Source organism: Haematobia irritans, chromosome 4 (assembly GCF_050003625.1).
Source record: "Haematobia irritans isolate KBUSLIRL chromosome 4, ASM5000362v1, whole genome shotgun sequence".
Lineage (NCBI taxonomy): Eukaryota > Metazoa > Arthropoda > Insecta > Diptera > Muscidae > Haematobia > Haematobia irritans.
In genome coordinates, this window is record NC_134400.1 from 141,169,163 (window position 1) to 141,194,529 (window position 25,367).

At 33.1% G+C, this 25,367-nt stretch overlaps 1 protein-coding gene across 1 annotated transcript in view; it reads left to right on the forward strand.

The window, feature by feature from the left end:
* The first annotated feature begins 375 nt into the window (after positions 1–375).
* The window catches only part of LOC142235790 (uncharacterized), a 177,779-nt gene continuing 152,787 nt past the window's right edge, over positions 376–25,367 (forward strand). Inside the window, exon 1 of the mRNA XM_075307047.1 lies at positions 376–1,902. Coding sequence (XP_075163162.1) covers positions 376–1,902 — 1,527 coding nt within the window. The remainder of the gene's footprint in view (positions 1,903–25,367) is intronic.

Sequence of the window (25,367 nt, forward strand, 5' to 3'; positions counted from 1 at the left end):
TGATTTTTAAAGCTAAGTCAACCGGTACACTTGGGAATAGGGACACAACGTCAAAAGATACTAATTTTTCATCCTCCTTGATAGTCAGGTTCTTGATCTTATTTTTAAATTGCAGGGAGTCTTTTATATTGTACTTCGAGTCCTGTGTTAAAATTTTTAAAAAGACCTCGAGCTTGAAGAACCATTAATTTATAATTCTAACGAAAAGGTCGACCAAAAATCAAACAAAAACTAATAATTAAAACGGAGAGCCCGCCGAAACAACCAAATAATTCAAAAATGATCTACAATAGACTAAAGAAAAACAACAGCATAAAACACAGTATAAATAGACATAAAAATTTAAATGAAAAAGCTATAAGGACAAAATCGACAATGACTTTCCTAATAAAATGTCGCAACGAGGGAATTATACCAGGATTCATAAAACAAGCAATGAAAAATGTTTACAATATATTAGGAAATAGACGAAAGGAATATGAAGTACAGAAGACGCTAGACAAGCATATTGAGAATTTTCAAAGAAAAATTCTAAATGTTGTTATAAAACATCAACATAATATAAAACGAGATATTGAACGAGAAAAGGACGGAATAAAATCATACTTAGACAGTAAACTTAATGAAGAAGAAAAGAATTACCTTTGGACAAGAGAAAATAAAATTACAAGGGAAATTAAAGAAAAGTCAACCGCAACACACAAGAAAAAATTATTAAAACTTCAAGAACAACAAAGAGAGGAATTGGACATAAAGATAAACGAAAAATGGTTTATTAATACAACAGATACTCAATTTCACGAAAATGTAAAATGGTTACTGTCGCTAGGACAAAAACATGGTCTCCCAACATCAAAAGCCGAATTTCCACTTTTTAAATATATAAGTGATGGGGAACATATAATACAATCTACAAAAAAAGAAAAGGAAGAACAGGAAACTGCGAGAACAATGTTCGCAACAACTTTAGAAACTCATTTAAATAAAATGAAATACAACAGTAGGGAGAAGTTCGTTACAAGAACAGTGGAGCAAACTCGACAATTTTTAAAGAAAAATAAAAATATATTAATTTTAAATGCAGACAAAGGCAATACAACAGTTGCTATGGAAAAAAGTGAATATCAACAGAGAATGATGAAGATTATAAGCGACATGATGATGTATCAAAGAATCAACAAGGATCCAACGACATCGTTGCAAAGAAAAAATAACGAATTAGTGGAGGAACTGGACAGAAACAACATGATTTCGCCTGCAGAGAAAAAGCGACTAAAAATGGACGTAGCTACAGCACCAAGGATTTATGGCTTGCCAAAAACACATAAAGATGGTTATCCATTACGGCCAATTTGCTCATCTATAGATTCACCTTCGAGCAATCTCTGCAAGTACATTGGAAACCTTTTAAAAATTTTAACACAGGACTCGAAGTACAATATAAAAGACTCCCTGCAATTTAAAAATAAGATCAAGAACCTGACTATCAAGGAGGATGAAAAATTAGTATCTTTTGACGTTGTGTCCCTATTCCAAAGTGTACCGGTTGACTTAGCTTTAAAAATCATCGAAAGTAGATGGCAAGAATTGGAGGGCCATACTAGACTTACAAAGAATATATTTATGAAAATTTTAAAATTCTGCATAGTGGAGAATAGATACTTTACGTATGAAGACAAAACATATAAACAAAAGAGAGGACTGCCGATGGGATCATCTGCTTCACCTATTGTAGCTGATATAGTTATGGAACATTTACTGGACAACTGCATGGAAAACTTGACAACAAAACCAAAAATCTTGACGAAATATGTGGACGATATATTTGCTGTGGTTCGGGAAGGTGCAATACATGAGATCTTGACAACATTAAATGGCTTCCATAATAGCATAAAATTCACGGTAGAAATAGAGAAAAACGGCAGAATTCCATACTTAGACACGCTGGTTATCAGGAAGGAAAATTATAAACTTGGTTTAGATTGGTACCAAAAACCAACAGCATCGGGGAGAATAATGAATTATTTTTCACAACACCCAAAAAGGATAGTGATTAACACAGCAAAAAATCTTATAAACAGGGTGTTAAACATAAGTGACAAAGAATATCATTCTAAAAACAAATCCATTATTAGAGATATTCTACACAACAATAATTTTCCAAAATATTTAATTAATGACTTAATATCACAATTTAAACCGGAGGGGAAAAAACAAAACGAAAATAAAAACGAGGAAACAATATACAAGTCACTAGTATATGTCAACAAATTATCAGAACGAATTACAAACTCTGAAATCTTTGATAAAGGACAATACACTTTAGCACACAAGTCAAACAATACTCTCAAAAAATTATTTTCCAACATGAAAACCAAGATCCCCACTATGGAAAAACATAATACGATTTATGAAATACCGTGCGGTGGAAATAATAAAGAAAAATGTGAAAAAGTTTATGTAGGAACATCCAAAAACAAATTAAAAACAAGAATTTCAGGACATAAATCGGATATTAAATTACGCACCAACTCGAATACCACAAAAACGGCACTAGCAGGCCACTGTGCGAGAAACAATCATACCCCAAACTTTGACGACGTAAGAATATTAGAAAGAGAGAATAATTACAGCAAAAGGTTTACACTAGAAACACTTCACATAAACAATGTACCTGCAAGCAAACGAATGAACTTCAAAGTTGATACAGAAAACATCGCTCACTGTTACAGGCATTTGCTTCGGAAAAGGAAACAACAAATACATGGTAGTGATCATCGTGCAATAGTAAAAACAACTCAGTGCAATACAGACAGCTGACGAGGGTAGTGAATCTACAGTAGCTTTAAGTATTTTGTGTTGTGGATACTATACATGTAAGTCATTGGTTGTGTTGCTGTTTTAATTTTTCTGTTCGCCTGATACTTGAAAAATGAGATTAAGATATGTCTGTCCGATTTTTTTTTTATAATTATATTATCCTATAATACCATTTGAGATTATTAACTAAAAGTAATTAAGATTTACACTTCTTTAAATTATTAAATGTTTAATACTGTGATATTTATGAAATGTAATTTCTATAAATCTATTGTAGACCCCTGAGGAAGCGATTCAATATCGTAATCGCGAAATATTGGGAATAATAAATAAAATATTTTAAAAAGACCTCGAGCTTGAAGAACCATTAATTTATAATTCTAACGAAAAGGTCGACCAAAAATCAAACAAAAATTTCAATTTTTTTAGGTTTTGGGTGGATTTTTCAATTTGTTGGGGGTGGTCACGAATTAAAGTCCTTTTCGCTCTAGGACGCATATTTAAGGAGATATGGGCAAAAGAAGTTTTTCATATAAAAATAGCAATTTTTTTAGGTTTTGGGTGGATTTTTCAATTTTTTGGGGGTGGTCACGAATTAAAGTCCTTTTCGCTCTAGGACGCTTAGTTTAGGAGATATGGGCAAAAGAAGTTTTTCATATAAAAATTTAAATTTTTTTAGGTTTTGGGTGGATTTTTCAATTTTTTGGGGGTGGTCACGAATTAAAGTCCTTTTCGCTCTAGGACGCATATTTAAGGAGATATGGGCAAAAGAAGTTTTTCATATAAAAATAGCAATTTTTTAGGTTTTGGGTGGATTTTTCACGAATTAAAGTCGTTTTCGCTCTAGGACGCTTAGTTTAGGAGATATGGGCAAAAGAAGTTTTTCATATAAAAATTTCAATTTTTTTAGGTTTTGGGTGGATTTTTCAATTTTTTGGGGGTGGTCACGAATTAAAGTCCTTTTCGCTCTAGGACGCATATTTAAGGAGATATGGGCAAAAGAAGTTTTTCATATAAAAATTTCAATTTTTTTAGGTTTTGGGTGGATTTTTCAATTTTTTGGGGGTGGTGACGAATTAAAGTCCTTGTCGCTCTAGGACGCTTAGTTTAGGAGATATGGGCAAAAGAAGTTTTTCATATAAAAATTTCAATTTTTTTAGGTTTTGGGTGGATTTTTCAATTTTTTGGGGGTGGTCAGGAATTAAAGTCCTTTTCGCTCTATGACGCATATTTAAGGAGATATGGGCAAAAGAAGTTTTTCATATAAAAATAGCAATTTTTTTAGGTTTTGGGTGGATTTTTCAATTTTTTGGGGGTGGTCACGAATTAAAGTCCTTTTCGCTCTAGGACGCTTAGTTTAGGAGATATGGACAAAAGAAGTTTTTCATATAAAAATTTCAATTTTTTTAGGTTTTGGGTGGATTTTTCAATTTTTTGGGGGTGGTCACGAAATAAAGTCCTTTTCGCTCTAGGACGCATATTTAAGGAGATATGGGCAAAAGAAGTTTTTCATATAAAAATAGCAATTTTTTAGGTTTTGGGTGGATTTTAAATTTTTTGGGGGTGGTCACGAATTAAAGTCCTTTTCGTTCTAGGACGCATATTTAAGGAGATATGGGCAAAAGAAGTTTTTCATATAAAAATTTCAATTTTTTTAGGTTTTGGGTGGATTTTTCAATTTTTGGGGGTGGTCACGAATTAAAGTCCTTTTCGCTCTAGGACGCTTAGTTTACGAGATATGGGCAAAAGAAGTTTTTCATATAAAAATTTCAATTTTTTTAGGTTTTGGGTGGATTTCTCAATTTTTTGGGGGTGGTCACGAATTAAAGTCCTTTTCGCTCTAGGACGCATATTTAAGGAGATATGGGCAAAAGAAGTTTTTCATATAAAAATTTAAATTTTTTTAGGTTTTGGGTGGATTTTTCAATTTTTTGGGGGTGGTCACGAATTAAAGTCCTTTTCGTTCTAGGACGCATATTTAAGGAGATATGGGCAAAAGAAGTTTTTCATATAAAAATTTAATTTTTTTTTAGGTTTTGGGTGGATTTTTCAATTTTTTGGGGGTGGTCACGAATTAAAGTCCTTTTCGCTCTAGGACGCTTAGTTTAGGAGATATGGGCAAAAGAAGTTTTTCATATAAAAATTTCAATTTTTTTAGGTTTTGGGTGGATTTTTCAATTTTTTGGGGGTGGTCACGAATTAAAGTCCTTTTCGCTCTAGGACGCTTAGTTTAGGAGATATGGGCAAAAGAAGTTTTTCATATAAAAATTTCAATTTTTTTAGGTTTTGGGTGGATTTTTCAATTTTTTGGGGGTGGTCACGAATTAAAGTCCTTTTCGCTCTAGGACGCATATTTAAGGAGATATGGGCAAAAGAAGTTTTTCATATAAAAATTTCAGTTTTTTTAGGTTTTGGGTGGATTTTTCAATTTTTTGGGGGTGGTCAAGAATTAAAGTCCTTTTCGCTCTAGGACGCATATTTAAGGAGATATGGGCAAAAGAAGTTTTTCATATAAAAATTTCAATTTTTTTAAGTTTTGGGTGGATTTTTCAATTTTTTGGGGTGGTCACGAATTAAAGTCCTTTTCGCGCTAGGACGCTTAGTTTAGGAGATATGGGCAAAAGAAGTTTTTCATATAAAAATTTCAATTTTTTTAGGTTTTGGGTGGATTTTTCAATTTTTTGGGGGTGGTCACGAATTCAAGTCCTTTTCGCTCTAGGGCGCATATTTAAGGAGATATGGGCAAAAGAAGTTTTTCATATAAAAATTTCAATTTTTTTAGGTTTTGGGTGGATTTTTCAATTTGTTGGGGGTGGTCACGAATTAAAGTCCTCTTCGCTTTAGGTTTTGGGTGGATTTTTCAATTTTTTGGGGGTGGTCAAGAATTATAGTCCTTTTCGCTCTAGGACGCATATTTAAGGAGATATGGGCAAAAGAAGTTTTTCATATAAAAATTTCAATTTTTTTAAGTTTTGGGTGGATTTTTCAATTTTTTGGGGTGGTCACGAATTAAAGTCCTTTTCGCGCTAGGACGCTTAGTTTAGGAGATATGGGCAAAAGAAGTTTTTCATATAAAAATAGCAATTTTTTTAGGTTTTGGGTGGATTTTTCAATTTTTTGGGGGTGGTCACGAATTAAAGTCGTTTTCGCTCTAGGACGCTTAGTTTAGGAGATATGGGCAAAAGAAGTTTTTCATATAAAAATTTCAATTTTTTTAGGTTTTGGGTGGATTTTTCAATTTTTTGGGGGTGGTCACGAATTAAAGTCCTTTTCGCTCTAGGACGCATATTTAAGGAGATATGGGCAAAAGAAGTTTTTCATATAAAAATTTCAGTTTTTTTAGGTTTTGGGTGGATTTTTCAATTTTTTGGGGGTGGTCAAGAATTAAAGTCCTTTTCGCTCTAGGACGCATATTTAAGGAGATATGGGCAAAAGAAGTTTTTCATATAAAAATTTCAATTTTTTTAAGTTTTGGGTGGATTTTTCAATTTTTTGGGGTGGTCACGAATTAAAGTCCTTTTCGCGCTAGGACGCTTAGTTTAGGAGATATGGGCAAAAGAAGTTTTTCATATAAAAATTTCAATTTTTTTAGGTTTTGGGTGGATTTTTCAATTTTTTGGGGGTGGTCACGAATTCAAGTCCTTTTCGCTCTAGGGCGCATATTTAAGGAGATATGGGCAAAAGAAGTTTTTCATATAAAAATTTCAATTTTTTTAGGTTTTGGGTGGATTTTTCAATTTGTTGGGGGTGGTCACGAATTAAAGTCCTTTTCGCTCTAGGACGCTTAGTTTAGGAGGCAAAAGAAGTTTTTCATATAAAAATTTAAATTTTTTTAGGTTTTGGGTGGATTTTTCAATCTTTTGGGGGTGGTCACGAATTAAAGTCCTTTTCGCTCTAGGACGCTTAGTTTAGGAGATATGGGCAAAAGAAGTTTTTCATATAAAAATTTCAATTTTTTTAGGTTTTGGGTGGATTTTTCAATTTTTTTGGGGTTGTCACGAATTAAAGTCCTTTTCGCTCTAGGACGCATATTTAAGGAGATATGGGCAAAAGAAGTTTTTCATATAAAAATAGCAATTTTTTTAGGTTTTGGGTGGATTTTTCAATTTTTTGGGGGTGGTCACGAATTAAAGTCGTTTTCGCTCTAGGACGCTTAGTTTAGGAGATATGGGCAAAAGAAGTTTTTCATATAAAAATTTCAATTTTTTTAGGTTTTGGGTGGATTTTTCAATTTTTTGGGGGTGGTCACGAATTAAAGTCCTTTTCGCTCTAGGACGCTTAGTTTAGGAGATATGGGCAAAAGAAGTTTTTCATATAAAAATTTCAATTTTTTTAGGTTTTGGGTGGATTTTTCAATTTTTTGGGGGTGGTCACGAATTAAAGTCCTTTTCGTTCTAGGACGCATATTTAAGGAGATATGGGCAAAAGAAGTTTTTCATATAAAAATTTCAATTTTTTTAGGTTTTGGGTGGATTTTTCAATTTTTTGGGGGTGGTCACGAATTAAAGTCCTTTTCGCTCTAGGACGCTTAGTTTACGAATTAAAGTCCTTTTCGCTCTAGGACGCATATTTAAGGAGATATGGGCAAAAGAAGTTTTTCATATAAAAATAGCAATTTTTTTAGGTTTTGGGTGGATTTTTCAATTTTTTGGGGGTGGTCACGAATTAAAGTCCTTTTCGCTCTAGGACGCTTAGTTTAGGAGATATGGGCAAAAGAAGTTTTTCATATAAAAATTTCAATTTTGTTAGGTTTTGGGTGGATTTTTCAATTTTTTGAGGGTGGTCACGAATTAAAGTCCTTTTCGCTCTAGGACGCTTAGTTTAGGAGATATGGGCAAAAGAAGTTTTTCATATAAAAATTTCAATTTTTTTAGGTTTTGGGTGGATTTTTCAATTTTTTGGGGGTGGTCACGAATTAAAGTCCTTTTCGCTCTAGGACGCATATTTAAGGAGATATGGGCAAAAGAAGTTTTTCATATAAAAATTTCAATTTTTTTAGGTTTTGGGTGGATTTTTCAATTTTTTGGTGGTGGTCACGAATTAAAGTCCTTTTCGCTCTAGGACGCTTAGTTTAGGAGATATGGGCAAAAGAAGTTTTTCATATAAAAATAGCAATTTTTTTAGGTTTTGGGTGGATTTTTCAATTTTTTGGGGGTGGTCACGAATTAAAGTCCTTTTCGCTCTAGGACGCTTAGTTTAGGAGATATGGGCAAAAGAAGTTTTTCATATAAAAATAGCAATTTTTTTAGGTTTTGGGTGGATTTTTCAATTTTTTGGGGGGTGGTTACGAATTAAAGTCCTTTTCGCTCTAGGACGCATATTTAAGGAGATATGGGCAAAAGAAGTTTTTCATATAAAAATTTCAATTTTTTTAGGTTTTGGGTGGATTTTTCAATTTTTTGGGGGTGGTCACGAATTAAAGTCCTTTTCGTTCTAGGACGCATATTTAAGGAGATATGGGCAAAAGAAGTTTTTCATATAAAAATTTCAATTTTTTTAGGTTTTGGGTGGATTTTTCAATTTTTTGGGGGTGGTCACGAATTAAAGTCCTTTTCGCTCTAGGACGCTTAGTTTAGGAGATATGGGCAAAAGAAATTTTTCATATAAAAATTTCAATTTTTTTTAGGTTTTGGGTGGATTTTTAAATTTTTTGGGGGTGGTCACGAATTAAAGTCCTTTTCGCTCTAGGACGCATATTTAAGGAGATATGGGCAAAAGAAGTTTTTCATATAAAAATTTCAATTTTTTTAGGTTTTGGGTGGATTTTTCAATTTTTTGGGGGTGGTCACGAATTAAAGTCCTTTTCGCTGTAGGACGCATATTTAAGGAGATATGGGCAAAAGAAGTTTTTCATATAAAAATTTCAGTTTTTTTAGGTTTTGGGTGGATTTTTCAATTTTTTGGGGGTGGTCACGAATAAAAGTCCTTTTCGCTCTAGGACGCTTATTTTAGGAGATATGGGCAAAAGAAGTTTTTCATATAAAAATTTCATTTTTTTAGGTTTTGGGTGGATTTTTCAATTTTTTGGGGGTGGTCACGAATTAAAGTCCTTTTCGCTCTAGGACGCTTAGTTTAGGAGATATGGGCAAAAGAAGTTTTTCATATAAAAATTTCAATTTTTTTAGGTTTTGGGTGGATTTTTCAATTTGTTGGGGGTGGTCACGAATTAAAGTCCTTTTCGCTCTAGGACGCTTAGTTTAGGAGGCAAAAGAAGTTTTTCATATAAAAATTTAAATTTTTTTAGGTTTTGGGTGGATTTTTCAATCTTTTGGGGGTGGTCACGAATTAAAGTCCTTTTCGCTCTAGGACGCTTAGTTTAGGAGATATGGGCAAAAGAAGTTTTTCATATAAAAATTTCAATTTTTTTAGGTTTTGGGTGGATTTTTCAATTTTTTTGGGGTTGTCACGAATTAAAGTCCTTTTCGCTCTAGGACGCATATTTAAGGAGATATGGGCAAAAGAAGTTTTTCATATAAAAATAGCAATTTTTTTAGGTTTTGGGTGGATTTTTCAATTTTTTGGGGGTGGTCACGAATTAAAGTCGTTTTCGCTCTAGGACGCTTAGTTTAGGAGATATGGGCAAAAGAAGTTTTTCATATAAAAATTTCAATTTTTTTAGGTTTTGGGTGGATTTTTCAATTTTTTGGGGGTGGTCACGAATTAAAGTCCTTTTCGCTCTAGGACGCTTAGTTTAGGAGATATGGGCAAAAGAAGTTTTTCATATAAAAATTTCAATTTTTTTAGGTTTTGGGTGGATTTTTCAATTTTTTGGGGGTGGTCACGAATTAAAGTCCTTTTCGTTCTAGGACGCATATTTAAGGAGATATGGGCAAAAGAAGTTTTTCATATAAAAATTTCAATTTTTTTAGGTTTTGGGTGGATTTTTCAATTTTTTGGGGGTGGTCACGAATTAAAGTCCTTTTCGCTCTAGGACGCTTAGTTTACGAATTAAAGTCCTTTTCGCTCTAGGACGCATATTTAAGGAGATATGGGCAACAGAAGTTTTTCATATAAAAATAGCAATTTTTTTAGGTTTTGGGTGGATTTTTCAATTTTTTGGGGGTGGTCACGAATTAAAGTCCTTTTCGCTCTAGGACGCTTAGTTTAGGAGATATGGGCAAAAGAAGTTTTTCATATAAAAATTTCAATTTTGTTAGGTTTTGGGTGGATTTTTCAATTTTTTGAGGGTGGTCACGAATTAAAGGCCTTTTCGCTCTAGGACGCTTAGTTTAGGAGATATGGGCAAAAGAAGTTTTTCATATAAAAATTTCAATTTTTTTAGGTTTTGGGTGGATTTTTCAATTTTTTGGGGGTGGTCACGAATTAAAGTCCTTTTCGCTCTAGGACGCATATTTAAGGAGATATGGGCAAAAGAAGTTTTTCATATAAAAATTTCAATTTTTTTAGGTTTTGGGTGGATTTTTCAATTTTTTGGTGGTGGTCACGAATTAAAGTCCTTTTCGCTCTAGGACGCTTAGTTTAGGAGATATGGGCAAAAGAAGTTTTTCATATAAAAATAGCAATTTTTTTAGGTTTTGGGTGGATTTTTCAATTTTTTGGGGGTGGTCACGAATTAAAGTCCTTTTCGCTCTAGGACGCTTAGTTTAGGAGATATGGGCAAAAGAAGTTTTTCATATAAAAATAGCAATTTTTTTAGGTTTTGGGTGGATTTTTCAATTTTTTGGGGGGTGGTTACGAATTAAAGTCCTTTTCGCTCTAGGACGCATATTTAAGGAGATATGGGCAAAAGAAGTTTTTCATATAAAAATTTCAATTTTTTTAGGTTTTGGGTGGATTTTTCAATTTTTTGGGGGTGGTCACGAATTAAAGTCCTTTTCGTTCTAGGACGCATATTTAAGGAGATATGGGCAAAAGAAGTTTTTCATATAAAAATTTCAATTTTTTTAGGTTTTGGGTGGATTTTTCAATTTTTTGGGGGTGGTCACGAATTAAAGTCCTTTTCGCTCTAGGACGCTTAGTTTAGGAGATATGGGCAAAAGAAGTTTTTCATATAAAAATTTCAATTTTTTTTAGGTTTTGGGTGGATTTTTAAATTTTTTGGGGGTGGTCACGAATTAAAGTCCTTTTCGCTCTAGGACGCATATTTAAGGAGATATGGGCAAAAGAAGTTTTTCATATAAAAATTTCAATTTTTTTAGGTTTTGGGTGGATTTTTCAATTTTTCATATAAAAATAGCAATTTTTTTAGGTTTTGGGTGGATTTTTCAATTTTTTGGGGGGTGGTTACGAATTAAAGTCCTTTTCGCTCTAGGACGCATATTTAAGGAGATATGGGCAAAAGAAGTTTTTCATATAAAAATTTCAATTTTTTTAGGTTTTGGGTGGATTTTTCAATTTTTTGGGGGTGGTCACGAATTAAAGTCCTTTTCGTTCTAGGACGCATATTTAAGGAGATATGGGCAAAAGAAGTTTTTCATATAAAAATTTCAATTTTTTTAGGTTTTGGGTGGATTTTTCAATTTTTTGGGGGTGGTCACGAATTAAAGTCCTTTTCGCTCTAGGACGCTTAGTTTAGGAGATATGGGCAAAAGAAGTTTTTCATATAAAAATTTCAATTTTTTTTAGGTTTTGGGTGGATTTTTAAATTTTTTGGGGGTGGTCACGAATTAAAGTCCTTTTCGCTCTAGGACGCATATTTAAGGAGATATGGGCAAAAGAAGTTTTTCATATAAAAATTTCAATTTTTTTAGGTTTTGGGTGGATTTTTCAATTTTTTGGGGGTGGTCACGAATTAAAGTCCTTTTCGCTGTAGGACGCATATTTAAGGAGATATGGGCAAAAGAAGTTTTTCATATAAAAATTTCAGTTTTTTTAGGTTTTGGGTGGATTTTTCAATTTTTTGGGGGTGGTCACGAATAAAAGTCCTTTTCGCTCTAGGACGCTTATTTTAGGAGATATGGGCAAAAGAAGTTTTTCATATAAAAATTTCATTTTTTTAGGTTTTGGGTGGATTTTTCAATTTTTTGGGGGTGGTCACGAATTAAAGTCCTTTTCGCTCTAGGACGCTTAGTTTAGGAGATATGGGCAAAAGAAGTTTTTCATATAAAAATTTCAATTTTTTTAGGTTTTGGGTGGATTTTTCAATTTTTTGGGGGTGGTCACGAATTAAAGTCCTTTTCGCTCTAGGACGCATATTTAAGGAGATATGGGCAAAAGAAGTTTTTCATATAAAAATAGCAATTTTTTAGGTTTTGGGTGGATTTTTCAATTTTTTGGGGGTGGTCACGAATTAAAGTCCTTTTCGTTCTAGGACGCATATTTAAGGAGATATGGGCAAAAGAAGTTTTTCATATAAAAATTTCAATTTTTTTAGGTTTTGGGTGGATTTTTCAATTTTTTGGGGGTGGTCACGAATTAAAGTCCTTTTTTCTCTAGGACGCTTAGTTTACGAGATATGGGCAAAAGAAGTTTTTCATATAAAAATTTCAATTTTTTTTAGGTTTTGGGTGGATTTTTCAATCTTTTGGGGGTGGTCACGAATTAAAGTCCTTTTCGCTCTAGGACGCATATTTAAGGAGATATGGGCAAAAGAAGTTTTTCATATAAAAATTTCAATTTTTTTTAAGTTTTGGGTGGATTTTTCAATTTTTTGGGGGTGGTCACGAATTAAAGTCCTTTTCGCTCTAGGACGCTTAGTTTACGAGATATGGGCAAAAGAAGTTTTTCATATAAAAATTTTATTTTTTTAGGTTTTGGGTGGATTTTTCAATTTTTTGGGGGTGGTCACGAATTAAAGTCCTTTTCGCTCTAGGACGCTTAGTTTAGGAGATATGGGCAAAAGAAGTTTTTCATATAAAAATTTCATTTTTTTTTGGGTTTTGGGTGGATTTTTCAATTTTTTGGGGGTGGTCACGAATTAAAGTCCTTTTCGCTCTAGGACGCTTAGTTTAGGAGATATGGGCAAAAGAAGTTTTTCATATAAAAATTTCAATTTTTTTAGGTTTTGGGTGGATTTTTCAATTTTTTGGGGGTGGTCACGAATTAAAGTCCTTTTCGCTCTAGGACGCATATTTAAGGAGATATGGGCAAAAGAAGTTTTTCATATAAAAATTTAAATTTTTTTAGGTTTTGGGTGGATTTTTCAATTTTTTGGGGGTGGTCACGAATTAAAGTCCTTTTCGTTCTAGGACGCATATTTAAGGAGATATGGGCAAAAGAAGTTTTTCATATAAAAATTTCAATTTTTTTAGGTTTTGGGTGGATTTTTCAATTTTTTGGGGGTGGTCACGAATTAAAGTCCTTTTCGCTCTAGGACGCTTAGTTTACGAATTAAAGTCCTTTTCGCTCTAGGACGCATATTTAAGGAGATATGGGCAAAAGAAGTTTTTCATATAAAAATAGCAATTTTTTTAGGTTTTGGGTGGATTTTTCAATTTTTTGGGGGTGGTCACGAATTAAAGTCCTTTTCGCTCTAGGACGCTTAGTTTAGGAGATATGGGCAAAAGAAGTTTTTCATATAAAAATTTCAATTTTCTTAGGTTTTGGGTGGATTTTTCAATTTTTTGGGGGTGGTCACGAATTAAAGTCCTTTTCGCTCTAGGACGCATATTTAAGGAGATATGGGCAAAAGAAGTTTTTCATATAAAAATTTCAATTTTTTTAGGTTTTGGGTGGATTTTTAAATTTTTTGGGGGTGGTCACGAATTAAAGTCCTTTTCGCTCTAGGACGCATATTTAAGGAGATATGGGCAAAAGAAGTTTTTCATATAAAAATAGCAATTTTTTTAGGTTTTGGGTGGATTTTTCAATTTTTTGGGGGTGGTCACGAATTAAAGTCCTTTTCGCTCTAGGACGCTTAGTTTAGGAGATATGGGCAAAAGAAGTTTTTCATATAAAAATTTCAATTTTTTTAGGTTTTGGGTGGATTTTTCAATTTTTTGGGGGTGGTCACGAATTAAAGTCCTTTTCGCTCTAGGACGCATATTTAAGGAGATATGGGCAAAAGAAGTTTTTCATATAAAAATTTCAATTTTTTTAGGTTTTGGGTGGATTTTTCAATTTTTTTGGGGGTGGCCACGAATTAAAGTCCTTTTCGCTCTAGGACGCATATTTAAGGAGATATGGGCAAAAGAAGTTTTTCATATAAAAATAGCAATTTTTTTAGGTTTTGGGTGGATTTTTCAATTTTTTGGGGGTGGTCACGAATTAAAGTCCTTTTCGCTCTAGGACGCTTAGTTTAGGAGATATGGGCAAAAGAAGTTTTTCATATAAAAATTTCAATTTTTTTAGGTTTTGTGTGGATTTTTCAATTTTTTGGGGGTGGTCACGAATTAAAGTCCTTTTCGCTCTAGGACGCATATTTAAGGAGACATGGGCAAAAGAAGTTTTTCATATAAAAATAGCAATTTTTTTAGGTTTTGGGTGGATTTTTCAATTTTTTGGGGGTGGTCACTAATTAAAGTCCTTTTCGCTCTAGGACGCTTAGTTTAGGAGATATGGGCAAAAGAAGTTTTTCATATAAAAATTTCAATTTTTTTAGGTTTTGGGTGGATTTTTCAATTTTTTGGGGGTGGTCACGAATTAAAGTCCTTTTCGCTCTAGGACGCATATTTAAGGAGATATGGGCAAAAGAAGTTTTTCATATAAAAATAGCAATTTTTTTAGGTTTTGGGTGGATTTTTCAATTTTTTGGGGGTGGTCACGAATTAAAGTCCTTTTCGCTCTAGGACGCTTAGTTTAGGAGATATGGGCAAAAGAAGTTTTTCATATAAAAATTTCAATTTTTTTAGGTTTTGGGTGGATTTTTCAATTTTTTGGGGGTGGTCACGAAATAAAGTCCTTTTCGCTCTAGGACGCATATTTAAGGAGATATGGGCAAAAGAAGTTTTTCATATAAAAATTTCAATTTTTTTAGGTTTTGGGTGGATTTTTCAATTTTTTGGGGGTGGTCACGAATTAAAGTCCTTTTCGCTCTAGGACGCTTAGTTTAGGAGATATGGGCAAAAGAAGATTTTCATATAAAAATTTCAATTTTTTTAGGTTTTGGGTGGATTTTTCAACTTTTTGGGGGTGGTCACGAATTAAAGTCCTTTTCGCTCTAGGACGCATATTTAAGGAGATATGGGCAAAAGAAGTTTTTCATATAAAAATTTCAATTTTTTTAGGTTTTGGGTGGATTTTTCAATTTTTTGGGGGTGGTCACGAATTAAAGTCCTTTTCGCTCTAGGACGCTTAGTTTAGGAGATATGGGCAAAAGAAGTTTTTCATATAAAAATTTCAATTTTTTTAGGTTTTGGGTGGATTTTTCAATTTTTTGGGGGTGGTCACGAATTAAAGTCCTTTTCGCTCTAGGACGCTTAGTTTAGGAGATATGGGCAAAAGAAGTTTTTCATATAAAAATAGCAATTTTTTTAGTTTTTGGGTGGATTTTTCAATTTTTTGGGGGTGGTCACGAATTAAAGTCCTTTTCGCTCTAGGACGCTTAGTTTAGGAGATATGGGCAAAAGAAGTTTTTCATATAAAAATTTAAATTTTTTTAGGTTTTGGGTGGATTTTTCAATTTTTTGGGGGTGGTCACGAATTAAAGTCCTTTTCGCTCTAGGACGCTTAGTTTAGGAGATATGGGCAAAAGAAGTTTTTCATATAAAAATAGCAATTTTTTTAGGTTTTGTGTGGATTTTTCAATTTTTTGGGGGTGGTCACGAATTAAAGTCCTTTTCGCTCTAGGACGCTTAGTTTAGGAGATATGGGCAAAAGAAGTTTTTCATATAAAAATTTAAATTTTTTTAGGTTTTGGGTGGATTTTTCAATTTTTTGGGGGTGGTCACGAATTAAAGTCCTTTTCGCTCTAGGACGCTTAGTTTAGGAGATATGGGCAAAAGAAGTTTTTCATATAAAAATTTCAATTTTTTTAGGTTTTGGGTGGATTTTTCAATTTTTTGGGGGTGGTCACGAAATAAAGTCTTTTTCGCTCTAGGACGCTTAGTTAAGGAGATATGGGCAAAAGAAGTTTTTCATATAAAAATTTCAATTTTTTTAGGTTTTGGGTGGATTTTTCAATTTTTTGGGGGTAGTCACGAATTAAAGTCCTTTTCGCTCTAGGACGCTTAGTTTAGGAGATATGGGCAAAAGAAGTTTTTCATATAAAAATTTCAATTTTTTTAGGTTTTGGGTGGATTTTTCAATTTTTTGGGGGTGGTCACGAATTAAAGTCCTTTTCGCTCTAGGACGCTTAGTTTAGGAGATATGGGCAAAAGAAGTTTTTCATATAAAAATTTCATTTTTTTTTGGGTTTTGGGTGGATTTTTCAATTTTTTGGGGGTGGTCACGAATTAAAGTCCTTTTCGCTCTAGGACGCTTAGTTTAGGAGATATGGGCAAAAGAAGTTTTTCATATAAAAATTTCAATTTTTTTAGGTTTTGGGTGGATTTTTCAATATTTTGGGGGTGGTCACGAATTAAAGTCCTTTTCGCTCTAGGACGCATATTTAAGGAGATATGGGCAAAAGAAGTTTTTCATATAAAAATTTAAATTTTTTTAGGTTTTGGGTGGATTTTTCAATTTTTTGGGGGTGGTCACGAATTAAAGTCCTTTTCGTTCTAGGACGCATATTTAAGGAGATATGGGCAAAAGAAGTTTTTCATATAAAAATTTCAATTTTTTTAGGTTTTGGGTGGATTTTTCAATTTTTTGGGGGTGGTCACGAATTAAAGTCCTTTTCGCTCTAGGACGCTTAGTTTACGAATTAAAGTCCTTTTCGCTCTAGGACGCATATTTAAGGAGATATGGGCAAAAGAAGTTTTTCATATAAAAATTTCAATTTTTTTTAGGTTTTGGGTGGATTTTTCAATTTTTTGGGGGTGGTCACGAATTAAAGTCCTTTTCGCTCTAGGACGCATATTTAAGGAGATATGGGCAAAAGAAGTTTTTCATATAAAAATTTCAATTTTTTTAGGTTTTGGGTGGATTTTTCAATTTTTTGGGGGTGGTCACGAATTAAAGTCCTTTTCGCTCTAGGACGCATATTTAAGGATATATGGGCAAAAGAAGTTTTTCATATAAAAATTTCAGTTTTTTTAGGTTTTGGGTGGATTTTTCAATTTTTTGGGGGTGGTCACGAATAAAAGTCCTTTTCGCTCTAGGACGCTTATTTTAGGAGATATGGGCAAAAGAAGTTTTTCATATAAAAATTTCATTTTTTTAGGTTTTGGGTGGATTTTTCAATTTTTTGGGGGTGGTCACGAATTAAAGTCCTTTTCGCTCTAGGACGCTTAGTTTAGGAGATATGGGCAAAAGAAGTTTTTCATATAAAAATTTCAATTTTTTTAGGTTTTGGGTGGATTTTTCAATTTTTTGGGGGTGGTCACGAATTAAAGTCCTTTTCGCTCTAGGACGCTTAGTTTAGGAGATATGGGCAAAAGAAGTTTTTCATATAAAAATTTCAATTTTTTTAGGTTTTGGGTGGATTTTTCAATTTTTTGGGGGTGGTCACGAATTAAAGTCCTTTTCGCTCTAGGACGCATATTTAAGGAGATATGGGCAAAAGAAGTTTTTCATATAAAAATAGCAATTTTTTTAGGTTTTGGGTGGATTTTTCAATTTTTTGGGGGTGGTCACGAATTAAAGTCCTTTTCGCTCTAGGACGCTTAGTTTAGGAGATATGGGCAAAAGAAGTTTTTCATATAAAAATTTCAATTTTTTTAGGTTTTGGGTGGATTTTTCAATTTTTTGGGGGTGGTCACGAATTAAAGTCCTTTTCGCTCTAGGACGCTTAGTTTAGGAGATATGGGCAAAAGAAGATTTTCATATAAAAATTTCAATTTTTTTAGGTTTTGGGTGGATTTTTCAACTTTTTGGGGGTGGTCACGAATTAAAGTCCTTTTCGCTCTAGGACGCATATTTAAGGAGATATGGGCAAAAGAAGTTTTTCATATAAAAATTTCAATTTTTTTAGGTTTTGGGTGGATTTTTCAATTTTTTGGGGGTGGTCACGAATTAAAGTCCTTTTCGCTCTAGGGCGCATATTTAAGGAGATATGGGCAAAAGAAGTTTTTCATAAAAAAATAGCATTTTTTTTAGGTTTTGGGTGTATTTTTCAATTTTTTGGGGGTGGTCACGAATTAAAGTCCTTTTCGCTCTAGGACGCTTAGTTTAGGAGATATGGGCAAAAGAAGTTTTTCATATAAAAATTTCAATTTTTTTAGGTTTTGGGTGGATTTTTCAATTTTTTGGGGGTGGTCACGAATTAAAGTCCTTTTCGCTCTAGGGCGCATATTTAAGGAGATATGGGCAAAAGAAGTTTTTCATATAAAAATAGCAATTTTTTTAGGTTTTGGGTGGATTTTTCAATTTTTTGGGGGTGGTCACGAATTAAAGTCCTTTTCGCTCTAGGACGCTTAGTTTACGAATTAAAGTCCTTTTCGCTCTAGGACGCATATTTAAGGAGATATGGGCAAAAGAAGTTTTTCATATAAAAATTTCAATTTTTTTAGGTTTTGGGTGGATTTTTCAATTTTTTGGGGGTGGTCACGAATTAAAGTCCTTTTCGCTCTAGGACGCTTAGTTTAGGAGATATGGGCAAAAGAAGATTTTCATATAAAAATTTCAATTTTTTTAGGTTTTGGGTGGATTTTTCAACTTTTTGGGGGTGGTCACGAATTAAAGTCCTTTTCGCTCTAGGACGCTTAGTTTAGGAGATATGGGCAAAAGAAGTTTTTCATATAAAAATTTCATTTTTTTTTGGGTTTTGGGTGGATTTTTCAATTTTTTGGGGGTGGTCACGAATTAAAGTCCTTTTCGCTCTAGGACGCTTAGTTTAGGAGATATGGGCAAAAGAAGTTTTTCATATAAAAATTTAAATTTTTTTAGGTTTTGGGTGGATTTTTCAATTTTTTGGGGGTGGTCACGAATTAAAGTCCTTTTCGCTCTAGGACGCATATTTAAGGAGATATGGGCAAAAGAAGTTTTTCATATAAAAATTTAAATTTTTTTAGGTTTTGGGTGGATTTTTCAATTTTTTGGGGGTGGTCACGAATTAAAGTCCTTTTCGTTCTAGGACGCATATTTAAGGAGATATGGGCAAAAGAAGTTTTTCATATAAAAATTTCAATTTTTTTAGGTTTTGGGTGGATTTTTCAATTTTTTGGGGGTGGTCACGAATTAAAGTCCTTTTCGCTCTAGGACGCTTAGTTTACGAATTAAAGTCCTTTTCGCTCTAGGACGCATATTTAAGGAGATATGGGCAAAAGAAGTTTTTCATATAAAAATAGCAATTTTTTTAGGTTTTGGGTGGATTTTTCAATTTTTTGGGGGTGGTCACGAATTAAAGTCCTTTTCGCTCTAGGACGCTTAGTTTAGGAGATATGGGCAAAAGAAGTTTTTCATATAAAAATTTCAATTTTCTTAGGTTTTGGGTGGATTTTTCAATTTTTTGGGGGTGGTCACGAATTAAAGTCCTTTTCGCTCTAGGACGCATATTTAAGGAGATATGGGCAAAAGAAGTTTTTCATATAAAAATTTCAATTTTTTTAGGTTTTGGGTGGATTTTTAAATTTTTTGGGGGTGGTCACGAATTAAAGTCCTTTTCGCTCTAGGACGCATATTTAAGGAGATATGGGCAAAAGAAGTTTTTCATATAAAAATAGCAATTTTTTTAGGTTTTGGGTGGATTTTTCAATTTTTTGGGGGTGGTCACGAATTAAAGTCCTTTTCGCTCTAGGACGCTTAGTTTAGGAGATATGGGCAAAAGAAGTTTTTCATATAAAAATTTCAATTTTTTTAGGTTTTGGGTGGATTTTTCAATTTTTTGGGGGTGGTCACGAATTAAAGTCCTTTTCGCTCTAGGACGCATATTTAAGGAGATATGGGCAAAAGAAGTTTTTCATATAAAAATTTCAATTTTTTTAGGTTTTGGGTGGATTTTTCAATTTTTTTGGGGGTGGCCACGAATTAAAGTCCTTTTCGCTCTAGGACGCATATTTAAGGAGATATGGGCAAAAGAAGTTTTTCATATAAAAATAGCAATTTTTTTAGGTTTTGGGTGGATTTTTCAATTTTTTGGGGGTGGTCACGAATTAAAGTCCTTTTCGCTCTAGGACGCTTAGTTTAGGAGATATGGGCAAAAGAAGTTTTTCATATAAAAATTTCAATTTTTTTAGGTTTTGTGTGGATTTTTCAATTTTTTGGGGGTGGTCACGAATTAAAGTCCTTTTCGCTCTAGGACGCATATTTAAGGAGACATGGGCAAAAGAAGTTTTTCATATAAAAATAGCAATTTTTTTAGGTTTTGGGTGGATTTTTCAATTTTTTGGGGGTGGTCACTAATTAAAGTCCTTTTCGCTCTAGGACGCTTAGTTTAGGAGATATGGGCAAAAGAAGTTTTTCATATAAAAATTTCAATTTTTTTAGGTTTTGGGTGGATTTTTCAATTTTTTGGGGGTGGTCACGAATTAAAGTCCTTTTCGCTCTAGGACGCATATTTAAGGAGATATGGGCAAAAGAAGTTTTTCATATAAAAATAGCAATTTTTTTAGGTTTTGGGTGGATTTTTCAATTTTTTGGGGGTGGTCACGAATTAAAGTCCTTTTCGCTCTAGGACGCTTAGTTTAGGAGATATGGGCAAAAGAAGTTTTTCATATAAAAATTTCAATTTTTTTAGGTTTTGGGTGGATTTTTCAATTTTTTGGGGGTGGTCACGAATTAAAGTCCTTTTCGCTCTAGGACGCATATTTAAGGAGATATGGGCAAAAGAAGTTTTTCATATAAAAATTTCAATTTTTTTAGGTTTTGGGTGGATTTTTCAATTTTTTGGGGGTGGTCACGAATTAAAGTCCTTTTCGCTCTAGGACGCTTAGTTTAGGAGATATGGGCAAAAGAAGATTTTCATATAAAAATTTCAATTTTTTTAGGTTTTGGGTGGATTTTTCAACTTTTTGGGGGTGGTCACGAATTAAAGTCCTTTTCGCTCTAGGACGCATATTTAAGGAGATATGGGCAAAAGAAGTTTTTCATATAAAAATTTCAATTTTTTTAGGTTTTGGGTGGATTTTTCAATTTTTTGGGGGTGGTCACGAATTAAAGTCCTTTTCGCTCTAGGGCGCATATTTAAGGAGATATGGGCAAAAGAAGTTTTTCATATAAAAATAGCAATTTTTTTAGGTTTTGGGTGGATTTTTCAATTTTTTGGGGGTGGTCACGAATTAAAGTCCTTTTCGCTCTAGGACGCTTAGTTTAAGAGATATGGGCAAAAGAAGTTTTTCATATAAAAATTTCAATTTTTTTAGGTTTTGGGTGGATTTTTCAATTTTTTGGGGGTGGTCACGAATTAAAGTCCTTTTCGCTCTAGGGCGCATATTTAAGGAGATATGGGCAAAAGAAGTTTTTCATATAAAAATAGCAATTTTTTTAGGTTTTGGGTGGATTTTTCAATTTTTTTGGGGGTGGTCACGAATTAAAGTCCTTTTCGCTCTAGGACGCTTAGTTTAGGAGATATGGGCAAAAGAAGTTTTTCATATAAAAATTTCAATTTTTTTAGGTTTTGGGTGGATTTTTCAATTTTTTGGGGGTGGTCACGAATTAAAGTCCTTTTCGCTCTAGGACGCTTAGTTTAGGAGATATGGGCAAAAGAAATTTTTATGTATAAAATTAGCAATTTTTTTAGTTTTTGGGTGGATTTTTCAATTTTTTGGGGGTGGTCACGAATTAAAGTCCTTTTCGCTCTAGGACGCTTAGTTTAGGAGATATGGGCAAAAGAAGTTTTTCATATAAAAATTTAAATTTTTTTAGGTTTTGGGTGGATTTTTCAATTTTTTGGGGGTGGTCACGAATTAAAGTCCTTTTCGCTCTAGGACGCTTAGTTTAGGAGATATGGGCAAAAGAAGTTTTTCATATAAAAATAGCAATTTTTTTAGGTTTTGTGTGGATTTTTCAATTTTTTGGGGGTGGTCACGAATTAAAGTCCTTTTCGCTCTAGGACGCTTAGTTTAGGAGATATGGGCAAAAGAAGTTTTTCATATAAAAATTTAAATTTTTTTAGGTTTTGGGTGGATTTTTCAATTTTTTGGGGGTGGTCACGAATTAAAGTCCTTTTCGCTCTAGGACGCTTAGTTTAGGAGATATGGGCAAAAGAAGTTTTTCATATAAAAATTTCAATTTTTTTAGGTTTTGGGTGGATTTTTCAATTTTTTGGGGGTGGTCACGAAATAAAGTCCTTTTCGCTCTAGGACGCTTAGTTAAGGAGATATGGGCAAAAGAAGTTTTTCATATAAAAATTTCAATTTTTTTAGGTTTTGGGTGGATTTTTCAATTTTTTGGGGGTGGTCACGAATTAAAGTCCTTTTCGCTCTAGGACGCTTAGTTTAGGAGATATGGGCAAAAGAAGTTTTTCATATAAAAATTTCAATTTTTTTAGGTTTTGGGTGGATTTTTCAATTTTTTGGGGGTGGTCACGAATTAAAGTCCTTTTCGCTCTAGGACGCTTAGTTTAGGAGATATGGGCAAAAGAAGTTTTTCATATAAAAATTTCAATTTTTTTAGGTTTTGGGTGGATTTTTCAATTTTTTGGGGGTGGTCACGAATTAAAGTCCTTTTCGCTCTAGGACGCATATTTAAGGAGATATGGGCAAAAGAAGTTTTTCATATATAAAATAGCAATTTTTTTAGGTTTTGGGTGGATTTTTCAATTTTTTGGGGGTGGTCACGAATTAAAGTCCTTTTCGCTCTAGGGCGCTTAGTTTAGGAGATATGGGCAAAAGAAGTTTTTCATATACAAATTTCAATTTTTTTAGGTTTTGGGTGGATTTTTCAATTTTTTGGGGGTGGTCACGAATTAAAGTCCTTTTCGCTCTAGGACGCTTAGTTTAGGAGATATGGGCAAAAGAAGTTTTTCATATAAAAATAGCAATTTTTTTAGGATTTGGGTGGATTTTTCAATTTTTTGGGGGTGGTCACGAATTAAAGTCCTTTTCGCTCTAGGACGCTTAGTTTAGGAGATATGGGCAAAAGAAGTTTTTCATATAAAAATTTCAATTTTTTTAGGTTTTGGGTGGATTTTTCAACTTTTTGGGGGTGGTCACGAATTAAAGTCCTTTTCGCTCTAGGACGCATATTTAAGGAGATATGGGCAAAAGAAGTTGTTCATATAAAAATTTCAATTTTTTTAAGTTTTGGGTGGATTTTTCAATTTTTTGGGGGTGGTCACGAATTAAAGTCCTTTTCGCTCTAGGACGCTTAGTTTAGGAGATATGGGCAAACGAAGTTTTTCATATAAAAATTTCAATTTTTTTAGGTTTTGGGTGGATTTTTAAACTTTTTGGGGGTGGTCACGAATTAAAGTCCTTTTCGCTCTAGGACGCATATTTAAGGAGATATGGGCAAAAGAAGTTTTTCATATAAAAATTTCAATTTTTTTAGGTTTTGGGTGGATTTTTCAATTTTTTGGGGGTGGTCACGAAATAAAGTCCTTTTCGCTCTAGGACGCTTAGTTTAGGAGATATGGGCAAAAGAAGTTTTTCATATAAAAATTTCAATTTTTTTAGGTTTTGGGTGGATTTTTCAATTTTTTGGGGGTGGTCACGAATTAAAGTCCTTTTCGCTCTAGGACGCTTAGTTTAGGAGATATGGGCAAAAGAAGTTTTTCATATAAAAATTTCAATTTTTTTAGGTTTTGGGTGGATTTTTAAATTTTTTGGGGGTAGTCACGAATTAAAGTCCTTTTCGCTCTAGGGCGCATATTTAAGGAGATATGGGCAAAAGAAGTTTTTCATATAAAAATAGCACTTTTTTTAGGTTTTGGGTGGATTTGTCAATTTTTTGGGGGTGGTCACGAATTAAAGTCCTTTTCGCTCTAGGACGCTTAGTTTAGGAGATATGGGCAAAAGAAGTTTTTCATATAAAAATTTCAATTTTTTTAGGTTTTGGGTGGATTTTTCAATTTTTAGGGGGTGGTCACGAATTAAAGTCCTTCTCGCTCTAGGACGCATATTTAAGGAGATATGGGCAAAAGAAGTTTTTCATATAAAAATAGCAATTTTTTTAGGTTTTGGGTGGATTTTTCAATTTTTTGGGGGTGGTCACGAATTAAAGTCCTTTTCGCTCTAGGACGCATATTTAAGGAGATATGGGCAAAAGAAATTTTTCATATAAAAATTTAAATTTTTTTAGGTTTTGGGTGGATTTTTCAGTTTGTTGGGGGTGGTCACGAATTAAAGTCCTTTTCGCTCTAGGACGCTTAGTTTAGGAGATATGGGCAAAAGAAGTTTTTCATATAAAAATTTCAATTTTTTTAGGTTTTGGGTGGATTTTTCAACTTTTTGGGGGTGGTCACGAATTAAAGTCCTTTTCGCTCTAGGACGCATATTTAAGGAGATATGGGCAAAAGAAGTTTTTCATATAAAAATTTCAATTTTTTTAAGTTTTGGGTGGATTTTTAATTTTTTTGGGGGTGGTCACAAATTAAAGTCCTTTTCGCTCTAGGACGCTTAGTTTAGGAGATATGGGCAAAAGATGTTTTTCATATAAAAATTTCAATTTTTTTAGGTTTTGGGTGGATTTTTCAACTTTTTGGGGGTGGTCACGAATTAAAGTCCTTTTCGCTCTAGGACGCTTAGTTTAGGAGATATGGGCAAAAGAAGTTTTTCATATAAAAATTTCAATTTTTTTAGGTTTTGGGTGGATTTTTCAATTTTTTGGGGGTGGTCACGAATTAAAGTCCTTCTCGCTCTAGGGCGCATATTTAAGGAGATATGGGCAAAAGAAGTTTTTCATATAAAAATAGCAATTTTTTTAGGTTTTGGGTGGATTTTTCAATTTTTTGGGGGTGGTCACGAATTAAAGTCCTTTTCGCTCTAGGACGCTTAGTTTAGGAGATATGGGCAAAAGAAGTTTTTCATATAAAAATTTCAATTTTTTTAGGTTTTGGGTGGATTTTTCAATTTTTTGGGGGTGGTCACGAATTAAAGTCCTTTTCGCTCTAGGACGCATATTTAAGGAGATATGGGCAAAAGAAATTTTTCATATAAAAATTTAAATTTTTTTAGGTTTTGGGTGGATTTTTCAGTTTGTTGGGGGTGGTCACGAATTAAAGTCCTTTTCGCTCTAGGACGCTTAGTTTAGGAGATATGGGCAAAAGAAGTTTTTCAGATAAAAATTTCAATTTTTTTAGGTTTTGGGTGGATTTTTCAATTTTTTCGGGGTGGTCACGAATTAAAGTCCTTTTCGCTCTAGGACGCTTAGTTTAGGAGATATGGGCAAAAGAAGTTTTTCATATAAAAATTTCAATTTTTTTAGGTTTTGGGTGGATTTTTCAATTTTTTGGGGGTGGTCACGAATTAAAGTCCTTTTCGCTCTAGGACGCATATTTAAGGAGATATGGGCAAAAGAAGTTTTTCATATAAAAATAGCAATTTTTTTAGGTTTTGGGTGGATTTTTCAATTTTTTTGGGGTGGTCACGAATTAAAGTCCTTTTCGCTCTAGGACGCTTAGTTTAGGAGATATGGGCAAACGAAGTTTTTCATATAAAAATTTCAATTTTTTTAGGTTTTGGGTGGATTTTTCAATTTTTTGGGGGTGGTCACGAATTAAAGTCCTT